This window comes from Colletotrichum orchidophilum (genome assembly GCF_001831195.1).
Source record: "Colletotrichum orchidophilum strain IMI 309357 chromosome Unknown Scaffold_188.1, whole genome shotgun sequence".
NCBI lineage: Eukaryota > Fungi > Ascomycota > Sordariomycetes > Glomerellales > Glomerellaceae > Colletotrichum > Colletotrichum orchidophilum.
The window spans coordinates 44,539-56,302 of record NW_019173144.1 but is presented as its reverse complement, the minus strand read 5'-3'; the positions used below and the strand labels follow the sequence as shown (position 1 = coordinate 56,302).

At 53.1% G+C, this 11,764-nt stretch overlaps 4 protein-coding genes across 4 annotated transcripts; 1 reads left to right on the top strand and 3 right to left on the bottom strand.

Annotated features, from left to right (window-relative positions):
* Positions 1 to 509: 509 nt before the first annotated feature.
* CORC01_13350 (uncharacterized protein) lies at positions 510 to 1,874 on the top strand (the record flags this gene model as incomplete). Its single annotated transcript, XM_022624967.1, has 1 exon — positions 510 to 1,874. The coding sequence occupies one exon, from the start codon at positions 510 to 512 to the stop codon at positions 1,872 to 1,874; it is 1,365 nt and encodes a 454-aa protein (XP_022468546.1).
* An 823-nt stretch (positions 1,875 to 2,697) lies between these two features.
* CORC01_13349 (major facilitator superfamily transporter) lies at positions 2,698 to 3,885 on the bottom strand (the record flags this gene model as incomplete). Its single annotated transcript, XM_022624966.1, has 4 exons — positions 2,698 to 3,244; positions 3,299 to 3,329; positions 3,455 to 3,791; positions 3,862 to 3,885. The coding sequence occupies 4 exons, from the start codon at positions 3,883 to 3,885 to the stop codon at positions 2,698 to 2,700; spliced, it is 939 nt and encodes a 312-aa protein (XP_022468545.1).
* A 384-nt stretch (positions 3,886 to 4,269) lies between these two features.
* On the bottom strand, positions 4,270 to 5,197 carry CORC01_13348 (uncharacterized protein; the record flags this gene model as incomplete). Its single annotated transcript, XM_022624965.1, has 3 exons — positions 4,270 to 4,450; positions 4,579 to 4,711; positions 5,104 to 5,197. The coding sequence occupies 3 exons, from the start codon at positions 5,195 to 5,197 to the stop codon at positions 4,270 to 4,272; spliced, it is 408 nt and encodes a 135-aa protein (XP_022468544.1).
* A 2,880-nt stretch (positions 5,198 to 8,077) lies between these two features.
* Positions 8,078 to 11,402, bottom strand: CORC01_13347 (subtilase; the record flags this gene model as incomplete). Its single annotated transcript, XM_022624964.1, has 11 exons — positions 8,078 to 8,189; positions 8,249 to 8,418; positions 8,504 to 8,681; positions 8,742 to 8,954; positions 9,014 to 10,317; positions 10,372 to 10,431; positions 10,482 to 10,539; positions 10,589 to 10,700; positions 10,758 to 10,821; positions 10,871 to 11,212; positions 11,271 to 11,402. 11 exons carry the CDS (start codon positions 11,400 to 11,402, stop codon positions 8,078 to 8,080), a joined length of 2,745 nt encoding a protein of 914 aa, XP_022468543.1.
* Between the last annotated feature and the right edge of the window lie 362 nt (positions 11,403 to 11,764).

The window sequence follows — 11,764 nt, the reverse complement described above, 5'->3', positions numbered from 1 at the left end:
TACTTCCTTGCCCAGAAAAGGGAGGTCAACGAGGTTGCCTCGGTCCTTTGCTGCGTAGCATCTGGTTGCTTAACTCCGAGTTGCCAGCATGAAGGAAACTCAAAAGGAATCCATGCCAGTTGGGGGTCTAAAAAGTCACAAAGGAGGATGATGACGAATAAGGGCATTCAGAAGGCTCCGAGCCCCGGTGTGATTGCCGTCCCCGTTGACCGTCCGCCTCGGCCGGTCTCCGCCTTCTTGAAATGATGGGTCTCCTTTTTATCTAGGGGCGCTATATAGGGAGCCACTTTGGGAACCTTCATTTTTACGATTCCCTTTAAGAGCCCATATCACCCTATCGTTCATCTCAGCCCTACTTCACTGACTCTCCTCCTTTCAGAAGACATCCTCAGGATACCAACTATCAAACTACACCTGATTCGACTCTTAACATATCCAATCTGGCTATACGAAAACATCTCCCGATTGTAACCTGCCAGTAACGAACTAGAACGAGATACTCACCAGCCATGTCACCCAACAACTTTCCACAGCGGACACCGCTATCACAATGGAGTGCCGCCCAGCGCAAGGGTATCATCATGCCCATTGTCATAGCATCGGTATTGATCTTGGTCCTCGTTCTCGCCAACATGTCATATCTTTTCGGAGAAACATTTGAGCAGGCCAAGCGCACACACGCACTCAGGATCCTCGCAGTAGACATGGACGGCGGCGCTATCGGTGCAGCAATAGAAGGCGCGGCTAAGAGCTTCCAAGCCGAGAACTTCCCAACCATCGAGTTTGCCTCCCCCTCAAAGTACTCAACTCCCGAAGCGGTGAGGAACGCGGTATGCAAAGGAGGCTACTGGGGAGCCATGTACATCAACCCGGGCGTCTCCGCGAAGCTCGCCAGCGCCGTCAGCGGCGCCTCGACAGCCGCCTACAACCCCGCCGGTTCAGTCACCTACACCTACAACCAGGCCCGATACCCCGCGCTCGCCGATTCCCTCGTCGGCAGCAACATCCAAAAGGTGGTCAGCGCGTCGCGGTCCTTTTACTACCAGTCGGCCAACGGCACGGCCGCCCTCCGGTCCCTCAACGCCACCAACCACGCAGCGACCGCCGCCTATCTGAACCCCATCTCGTCCACCCCCGACCTCATCGGCGAGCAGGTGCAGGCCAGCCGCGTCTTCTTCAACACCGTCAACATTGTCATCCCGACCCTCGCCCAGTTCTTCTACATCATGGCCCAGAACGGCATCGGCATGAGCTCCGGCCTCCTCGCCAAGGCAAGGAGACGCGACGTCTGGCTCGTCCGCTTCACCGTCGGCAAAATCCACGGGCTCCTCACCGCCATCACCGTCACGGGCTACATCTGGGCCTACAAGGAGACCTCACCCGTCGGCGGCGCAGTGTTTGGCAAGATCTTCCTCATCTTCTGGTTCTTCATGGACGTGCAGTGGCAGATCCTGGAATCTCTCGTCGGCTCCTTCCTGCCCATGCAATTCTTCCCCTTCTTCTTCCTCACCTGGATCCTCACCAACGTCGCCAGCAGCGCCTTCCCGTTCGAGATCGCGCCGGGCTTCTACAGAGTCGGCTACGCCCTGCCGGCCCGCGAGGTCTACTCCCTCTATGTGCAGGTCTGGTCCGGCTGCGCCGACCTGACGCACATTGCGTTGCCCGTCCTCTTTTCGTGGTGGCTCGTGGGCCACATCGGCTCCGTCTTCTCCATCCGCAAGCGCTGCGCTGATGCTGCGGCGATCGTTGCTGCTAGTGCTACCGCTGCTGAAAAGGCACCGGCGGGGCAGGATGATACTGTCTCTATTCCTCCTCGCTCTGCCAGCACGGAGGCGACATTGCAGTCCGAAGAGCAGGTCAACAACGAGAAATAAACGACACTCCCTTGGGAGTATTTGTGATGGAGGCAAGGGTCCGGTTTGACGGTTGAAGCGAAGGGAATTTTACGTAATAGAGCAGGCGGCACGCTTGATACCCAGCATAATGTGGAGTTTATTGGATTATACATCACGGCCATGGACAAGTCTTTTGTCTGCCTTTAGATGTTGGGACAGTATAGACTCAAATTTAGATATAATTAGCGTATCCTACCAGAAGGAACTCATATAACTCAGCTCAACTAGCATCTCGTTTGACTTGGAAAAGGATGTGAATTGAGCAGTGTGGCCATTTCCCTTACCAGCTTCTGGCTGCTTTCGATTGTACCTTGGACTAACTTCGTAACTTGAAAGTGTACTCGACCCAATCCACGTCATTGATTCATTATCGACCAACTGGTTGGAGGCCTGTCTGTCCACATAGGTACTGTAGAGGTGTGTATGACGCTTCCAAGGATGCCAGCCCGCATTTTACACTTTTTCTGTGACTCTGTGGAGTAAACCTCGCTTGTTGCAGTTTTGAGCCTGATGAAATCAGAGGAAAGAGCAGGAACTTCAAATTTAACATCTGCCAGAGATAAACTGTTAACAATAGATCTTAACCTCATTGAACATCTAAGAGAATCCCATCTTCCCGAAGGCTCCACGGTAGCAAAGGTCTTTTTCGTCAGGTTCCCATGAGCCACGTTGAACATCCATTAGGCAGTGGTGCAATACTATTACAAGAACCCGCCTACTGGAGTATGAGCAAAGTTCTTCCCATTCATTTGATATCCGTCCTCCAGTTTCATTTTCATCCATCATCGTCCCATTACCTCGGTTACATATGATCACTGAAATGCTCAGCAGGCCACCTCTTGCGCCAGGCAGGTCCATAGTAGTACACCACGGGAACAAAAATAGCACAGGCGCTAATCGACCCAGCGTAGATTATCATGGCATTAAAGTACCCCATATTTACAATCCAGCCAAAGATGTTGAACGACAGCATGAACGCCAACAACCCGCGGAACAAGGCATTGTTGACCAGAGCTGGGCTCGCAAGGTGGGAATAGCACAGGACGTAGACCGCCCCAATGGTGTTGGCGCCCAGGAAGCCGAACGCCATCGCACCGAGGCTTGTTAGGAACGTGAAATAGGGGCACTGTGCCTGGTTCGAGCCAGACAGGCCGAAGAAGATGGGGCCGATGATGCCGGCGAGGGCCGGGATGATGAGGCTCACGAGCTGGTTCTCGGGGACACGGACTCCGCGCTTCTTCGCAGTGCGATTTGCCACCCAGTCGGCGGCACTTCCGGCGACTAGGGCAACGGCGACGGCGGCGATGAAGACCAGCACGAGGCAGAGGCTGAGGTTCACAAAGCCCCATCTGTTTCAATTTTAGTCAAAGTCTATCAAGCAAGTTTGAGATCAAAGCACTTACGACCAGGGTGCTATCAAAAGAGCTGGAGCCACTGTATAACCAGCAGCGAAAGCACAAGCAACCATGAATCTGTTGAGCATGGTGACGAAAAAGATTTGCGGGTAGTAGGAAGGTGCGAAGGGTGTCGACGAAGGCATTCCAACCCGTGCGCCAAACCATTCTTGCCATAGAAGAGGGCAATGTTGTAGCGAAAGGTCCTGGGACCACGCTGATGGCCAATCTTACTACGAGGAACGCCATCTTTAGGTCCGTTGTTAGCATCTCCCACAAAGATCATGCGTGGTGTCAACTTGCTCATTTCGGCGCGCGTTCGTGGCCATCTGGTCTCGGGCGTGAAGAGGTAAACGCCCACAAGAAAGGACGCCGCACCAAAAGCCGTAATGTAGTACATCCAACGCCAGCTCAAGTCGCTAATCATGTACGGCGCCGCGATTCCGAGGACGATGATGATGAGACCCTGAGCAGAAAAGATGCAGGAGATCCAGGCGTTGCGCTGGTGAACGAGGGCCAAGTTGGCCAAGTGTCAGGCCGCGTCGTATCAAGTGAAGGCGTCAGCTGTGCACGTAGGGTCCATTGGTGATTGTCATTCGAATCTGCCCTTCCTAAGCCTCACACGCCTAGGATACCCTTTTCATTCCCTCAATAAGGGGATAACGTTTATCCACCGCCAGTGCCACAGTGGCTGCACCCCACGAAGCCCCCCGGTGCCCCATCCCCTCGCGTGGCCCCGCCGTTGGCCGTGAACCTGTCACGATTCCCTCCCCCGGAGGCTCTGACCTCAGAGCCTCTGATCCGGAGCCGCTCTATACCGTGGCAACAGGGGTCTGGGAACCCCCGTTGGGCTCTACGGTCGTAGGTCGGTCAGCCGTCTCCCCAGCCGGCTGCCGCCCTCACGATCCGTACTCTCGTCTATCACCCGCCCGTGTTAAGGCCAAGCGGGTGGCACCGTCCTGGTCCCCCCCCGCCTCCTCTCAGGGCGCAGGTCTCCGGCTCTTCCGGATCTCTAATGGGTCCGGCGCCACCCGCTCAGATGATAGGGACACGAAGTCCGCCAACGTCCAGTCGTCGCCGCGCCGGTGCTCCGCACCGGTCCTCGGTGGGTTCTGGCAAGTCTCGTGGCCCTTGCCAGCCATTATCCCCCGCATCAGAAGCCTTGCCCTCAAGGCTTAGGTTCTGAACGTTAAGCCGCCGCCGTACCCTCGGTGCCTAGCCGGCCTCGTGCCGTTGGATTACTAGGTATCATGCCGCTGAGCTCTCTTTTATAATCATAGTACCCTTACGCTGCTCTGCTGTCGTAGCTCTGCGGCGGCGGCCACGTAAATCGCTCAATGCCGACATCCGGGCCGACATCCGAGTACTGCTGAGGCGCCGGTGCGCCGCTGTTGGCCCTCCATAGCCTGACGGTTCTCGCCCCTTTAGAAAAGCTGAGATTCGATTGTGTCAGGGTCGCTGGCGAGAAGTGAGAGACGTATAGAGGACCAGCCCAACGTAGGTGTGTATTGTGGCGAACGATCGGATCTGGCCTCTCTGATTTGAAGTCTGTGCCCCTTATCTATATACCCCAGCAGGGACCCTGGTGGGCCCTAGTGGGCCCTCTTAGTCAGACTGTCAGGTTAGGCACCTGACATCAAGCCAATCACCAAGACAGGAAGCGAAGCCAGCCGTCAGTATCTATTAGCGAGCTGTTACGGCTGAAGTAAGATCTCTGGTTGCCCCAGAAGTTGTGGTTGCCATCTCTTTCGTCGTCACCGCGCTTCCAGTGTGATTCGGAGAAACTGGAACCCGCAACTGATCTCGTGGCCCACACGGGAGCGCGTTGTTCAGTTCTTGGGCGTGATAGTCCATGGTGGACTGGTCAACTTCTCGAGGATCTTGAGTGGCTGCAGCGTTGAAATCCATCTTGGGCCTCGAGAAGACGAACAAACAGGAATCATTAGATCCAAGAGTGAAAGAAGAGATTCACGTTGACACAGTGTAGAGGACCTCTTTGATTACTATATCGAAGCCGCGAGGGAGCTGGCCCTCTTGGTACCCTGAAAACCCAACACAGGCCAAGGCGTTACACGGAACACGTTCGAGCCAATGCATTCACACAGTCGTAGACCACGAGATTCGACATTAACCCGCAATAGATCATCGATATCTAGTCTTGCAGGGCACGTTTGCTTGAGCGTTTCCAACCTCCAAAATCTTCTTAGTTCTATTCGATTTTCTCTCCTGCGGGCTGCTTCGTTGACGGTGCCGAGTCTGTGTTGATGCGTCTTCGCCTCCGGTCTGCCTCTGTAAGCTGTTTCGCTAATAAACAGAGACTGCATGAACAGGCGTCCGTCCCAAGTCGACCCAGTCTTGTTTATTATGGACGTGCTTTGAGGACCGAAAGGCGGATGGACGGAGGTTTGATTGACAACAATGAACATCAACCCCTTGGAAGGGACTCGACTTCAATGAAAGCCTACAACTCAGAAGAAGAGGAACGAGAGGGCAAAAGCGAGCACGTTGGTTCTCCTAACTTAAGATCATCCAGCCAGGAAGTTAGGGTTGAAACACAAGCAATGTAGTCTTCAGTTGTAGCATAGTACGCGACCAGACTCGTGGGCTTGACTTGTTGAGTGTTCAATAATATCAAGATGGTGTCGATGTAGTCGATTTTCCCTACTTGATTTCTAGGTAAATAATGACTAGGGTTATGGAGATCTCTAACAGAGGCTATAGACCCCACCACTTCTCATATATGCTATTACCTAGCAATCTATGCTATCGTCTGGTGCGGCTATTGGGCGGCGACTTGTCCCCGTTCTTGCCGTAGATACAGGAAACAGGTCTCTGGCGCCGATCTAGGTCACAGCGAGAGCGAGGACGTGGGGTTCATATGTAGGCGAGGCTTCATCTTTGACTTATTACAGTGCGTGGGCCTGTAATTCTTGGCCGGTCGCAGAATCTTTCTCGTGGTGGTCTTCTTTACATAGGCGGCATTCTTTTGAGGTCTTTATGTATTTGTTCCTAAAATGTCTATCTCGGTCGTATTGAACGTCCAGCTTAATTCGATCTCGTCGACGACCATGAAACAGTATTGTCTTTCTTCGCCCTTACTGAAAGCTTGATCATAGTGGAATACTATTTAGAAAAGACGATGGGGATGATTAGGGCTGCTGTCCGAAGAAGGGGAATAAAACTTCATTGACATAGACTTTCGCGTGAACGGTGAAAACACATAACTGTCCACTTGGACTCGGACCAGGTGGGGAACCATCCGGACCAGGGAACAGACACAGAGTTGTCATCAATGCAGACCTGACATCAGCATCGTGAGCTGAATAGTTTCACCGACTAGTGGGTGATGCCTCTTCTAGAATTCCACGGAATCCAACTCTTGCCTTCCTAGACACTCATCCTCCTATCCCCAATCTGATTTATGCTAAAGTCATACAGGTCGATTCTAGAACAAAAAATTTCCACGATGGATCCAAGGGAAAATGTTATCCACGAGTGCAACTCTGGCCAAAGAAAGGTTTCGGCGGGGAAATGAACAACGGTCCTCCCAAATTTGGTTGTCAACTTTGATGTCCGATCATTACAGCATTCTGTCACAGTACCTTACGAGCGCTCAGAGTGCCCCACTCTGGCAGCACATCTCCACAGATCCGATATTCTGTCCAGGCCTTGCTATCCATCGTGGTCGCAATTGCTTGTGTCAAATGGAAGAAGATGATGTGTGGATGTCCGGGGAGGAAGTTGCGAGGTTGCCGGGAGGTGGGTCGCGCCTACTTGCCCGCCTTGGCGACTCACCTTGCGCCAAAGGCATACAGAGACACCAACCAACATACACCATTTCACACAGAAATCAGCCCAAGCGATACAGCATTCACATAAGCATAAGAAAGTAACAATCATTGTGAAAAAAAAAGCTGCAAATGGAAAAAAAACCTCCTCGACGGGGAATTGAACCCCGGTCCCCTGCGAATCGTTGGACTTCAATGACAAGCAGATATCCTCACCACTAGACTATCGGGGATTAGTGGATGTGTTCATCCAATGATAGTGCGTTGAGAGGTGAGGCGGCATACGACACTAAGTAGGACAAATCGTATCTCGACCCACCGCACGGCACGAATTCGGATGACCCGGTGTCACTGTGCATTTGCTGTCTGATGCTGCTAGATAACTTTCGCAAATGCCTGTCTCTGTCATTCACCAGACCGGCGCGGTGTGGTGGGGAATAATTGGATGGCCTTATGCAAAGCGAGCTTTCTGGCTTGGCAGACAGTGGCTCGATTGGGCACATCGCACTGCTCCCATTCGCTGGATCCGTGATGCGCCCGACAGGGACCACGGCGAGGCGGTATGATTGTTGAGCTACTTGTCACGACGGTGATTTCATCTGCTCTTTGCTACTGTATAAGGTCACTGGAGGAAATTCTCGGAAGGAACATGCTGATTTGATCTCACGGATACTTGGGATGAAGTAGAGCGTCGAAAATGGGAATCGTGTAGATCTAGTATCGCAACTTTGCCAGCGCACCTCGAATGTTGCACAAGGAAATGTCATGAAACTCTGAGGGTGCGCCAGAAAATACCTCCGTTCTTCGATGTATTCTTTCAACCGGATTGATGAGTGATGCCTATGTATGCAGAAGGAAAACAAAACCAAGTGCAACAAATGCATCCCTTGGGCTGGGGGTCGGCTCCTCCATGCTGGCTGAACACAAACACTACCAACTTGAGTACACAACTTTCCAGACTCCATAAGCAACCCCCAGGATTCCAACTAGAACACGAGGCTCATCCATCAGATAGCGTAAGGTTGGCTTCAACCTCGAAATCATGCCTCCAAACGTCCCAATGGTCGCTTTTGGTCGGATCTCCAAACGGAGTCAGCGCAGCAACACGCATGCTAGTGATCACCCGTTAAATCTGCGAGCGGAAAAAGCACAGGCATAACGAGAGACTCACGTGTAGTTTCCAGGCTTAATCTTTGATCCATCAGAGAAACGTCCAAGCCACCACGCCCGCCAGGGCGCGTAGTTGTAATCGTCCCTCGAAAGTTCTCCCAGAGGACCTCTGACGAGGTCCAATTCGTTGTCATTGTCCGGATCAAAGACGGAGGCATGCTTCTCATTATCCTATTTTCAAGTCAGCGCGATTACATGTACTAACAGTGATACCGCAAGGTGGCATGTCAGGTAGCGTCGGTTGAGAGGAATATACCCAGGTCGCAGCATGGCCGACGAATCCATCCTTCCCAGGAACGGGCGGGTACGTCCCCCAGCTCTTCTCCTCCCACCCTCTCCCGAAAATGTCCCAGCGCAGGACGGAAGCACCCCATCGGAAGTTCATGTAGAGTTTGGGAAAGTCCTGCGCCTTCAAAGAAAGGTCGAACGTGAAGCTGGGGAGAGGCATGTAAGCGCACGTGCTGTAAGAGCAGGGCATTTCACCTGAATCTCACTTGGTTTTGTACATGATGGGAGTTTCACCCCGTCCCGAGTTGACGTATGGATATTTTTCGACAAACATTTTCCTAAATCCGTTTTGCAGGTCGGAGGCTACGCCCATGTAGGGGACCGAGAGCTGCTCGCCATTAGAGCCGTAGACGAGGATCTTGCCGCTGTATAAGGGCATAGCAGTCTGGTTTCCGCCTTTGGGAGGTTCAAAGGCGAATCTGGAGCAAGGGCTTAATTTGAAAGGGTTCGTAAATAATGCGATGAGGTGGGGTCTTACATTGCCTCTCTGGTCTCACCCGGACCGACTGTAAAATCTCCAGGAAACGTCACGTTAGGTGCCATCTGCGTAGTCAATGGTACGAGTCCTCGATACTGGGGACCCATTTTGATCGACGGCTCCGCCTTGTCATCGAGAACCTCATACGTCCCTGCAGCCTCAACGCAGAACCTATACGTGACCGGGCCAGTGCAGTTGTTAGTGATCATGACAGACTGCGAAGCGCGAAAGTGCGTAGTATCGTTGAGCGCAAACTTGGCAAACGAAAGCTCCGTCCGGTAGTCCATGATCTTGGTAGCATTAACCAAGCCATTCCCAATCTGGAAGACGGGGGCTCTGGCGTCGTAGTCCGTCATATTGAGGCCATTGTTCCACGGAAGCGAGTCGCAGCTAGACAGGATCCGAGCAGAGAGCCTCCTCCCAAAGCCGGGACCATGCGTATTCCTGCCGCCATACTTTGAGATGAAGAGTGCCGCAATGCCTGCAACGTACGGCGTGGCCATGGACGTGCCCGACTTTAGGGCGTACTTACCGTGCGGTATGGTGGAGAAGATATTGCTCCCGGGTGCCGCCACGTCCGGCTTGATTTGGAGATCGTATAGTCCGCCCATGGATGTGAAGAAGGAGCTGACAACGGCGGGATTCTTCAGATTTATCAGGTTCGAGTTGGACTCGTTGAAGAATCTGGCCGTGAGCTTGGCGCCCTTCGCAAGCGCGGAGAGGATTTCGACGCCGACGGCGTTCTCGGTCACACCCTCGACGCGGAGGGTATCGTAGCTGCTGGGCATCGGGAAGAGGCTTTTGTCGTTGAAGAGCAGCACGTACTCGGCTCCGGCAGCGTGGAGAACGTAGCGCTTATTCGGCCCGTCGCAGCCACCGCGAGGAGCCAGTACAAGAGCGCCAGACAGGTTTCGCGTCTCTGGTCCCAGGAAGCGGCATCCTATTGTGGTGTTGTAGGGGTCATACGAGAGCGCGGTGATTGGCAGACCGGTCGAGTTCAGTGGGAAGCTGTGAGTGAGGCCGCCAAAAAAGAACCCATATGTCGACTTTTTCACTTCCCCGTTCCCGTAATCGAACGTCACCTCGAACGGCATCCCAGGGACATACGGTGGCTCCGTGGATGCCACAGAGAGTACGCTTCGCCCAGACTGACCGTTGTCCCCGAGGAAAGCACCGCCTTCGCCGGTATTACCCGCGGAGATCGTGACGACGAGCCCCTGGTCCACGAGACGGGATGCAATCTCGGCCCAGGCGTTGGATGAGAACCCCCCGCGACCTCCGATGGAACAGGTGATGATGTCAGCCTAAGGCGCGGTCGGTTCAGTGAATGGCCGAGTAACATATAGGAGCGAACTTACACCATCTTTATGAGCCATTAGAAATGCCTCAATGAGGGTCTCTTCATCTGTGTCGCCATTCTATGTTTACAGTGTCAGCATGGATATCATCTTGGGAGGTTGATACTTACACTTCCGGCAAAGACCTTGTACGACAAAATGTTGGCTTCAGGCGCAACTCCTTGCCAGCTGTGATTATGTCAGTCTCATGCTACAAATCTCAGAAGCGAAGACTGACCTATCTGACTTTCCAACGACGATACCAGTGACATGCGTGCCGTGTCCGCCGAGGGCATCTTCTTCATACGGGTCGTTGTCGGGCCTTTTATCATATCCTTCAGTGGGCCACGCTTATCAAGTTCGTCAGCTCTTGTTGTTTGGGGAGGTGTTGGCTATCCTTCTCTCACCTGAGTCACCGACGAGATCATAGCCGCCCATGACTTTGAACCCCTCGCCAAACCCACCACCAAGCTGAGTTGTTAGATGGTGTCCCTCTCTCAAGGAGGTAGATAGAACTCACAGCAGGGTGAGTATAGTCAACACCGGCGTCAACAACAGCAACCTTGGCACCCTTGCCTAGGATGCCTTCCTCATGAAGCTTCTGCACACCAGTGATGCCGTGGATATTATAGTTGCCCGCCGAGACATCACCACTGAATGCCCGACCGCTCTCGACAACGGCCCTCTGGACTCTGCGCGATGGCCAAACGTTGCTCGCTCCCTGAAGAAGACGCAGGTCCTCCTCGTTGTCACCCGTCAATTCGACACTGACTCCCGTGAAGACATCGCTGCGGAAGGTCTTATACACTGTTGCACCGGCGAAATCGGATAGCTCCGACTTGAGCTTCTTCAAGTCCGAGTCCTGCGCCGATTGACATTGTCAGTAACGTCCCAAAACTACCATGGTCGTAATATCTCACTTTCGCAAGCTCCACGATGAAGCGTCTCGTCCTGGATGATGGGATTTCGCCTGGGGTCTGCTCCTGGTGTCCAAAGCGAGCCAGACTCGCGCCGACAAAGGACAAGATCGCGGCTGCTGTTGTCAGACGCATTATAGAGGGCTTAGAAACAGAATCTGGCTCTCAAGGCTGTCTGGCAAAGAAGGATCAAAGAACACAGGAGAAAATTAGGTCATATTCGTATCATATGTATTATAAGATTCTTGCTGACGAGAGTGGAAAAGTAGGTTGGCCCAGGAGACCCATGTGAGATGCCGGGTGTGAGGGAAGCCTGCATCCTCACCTCGTTCAAGATCCATATTGAAAACAAACAAGAGTACCCGTTAATGCGGCAAACAGATCTTCAGACATTTCTTTCCCCCGGGGTGGCGGGCGCGATGATGAGCGCATTGCCTGCGTCAACACATGCCTTGCTTCTCTGAGCTGGCGCTGCAGCTTGAATATCTTGAAATGGC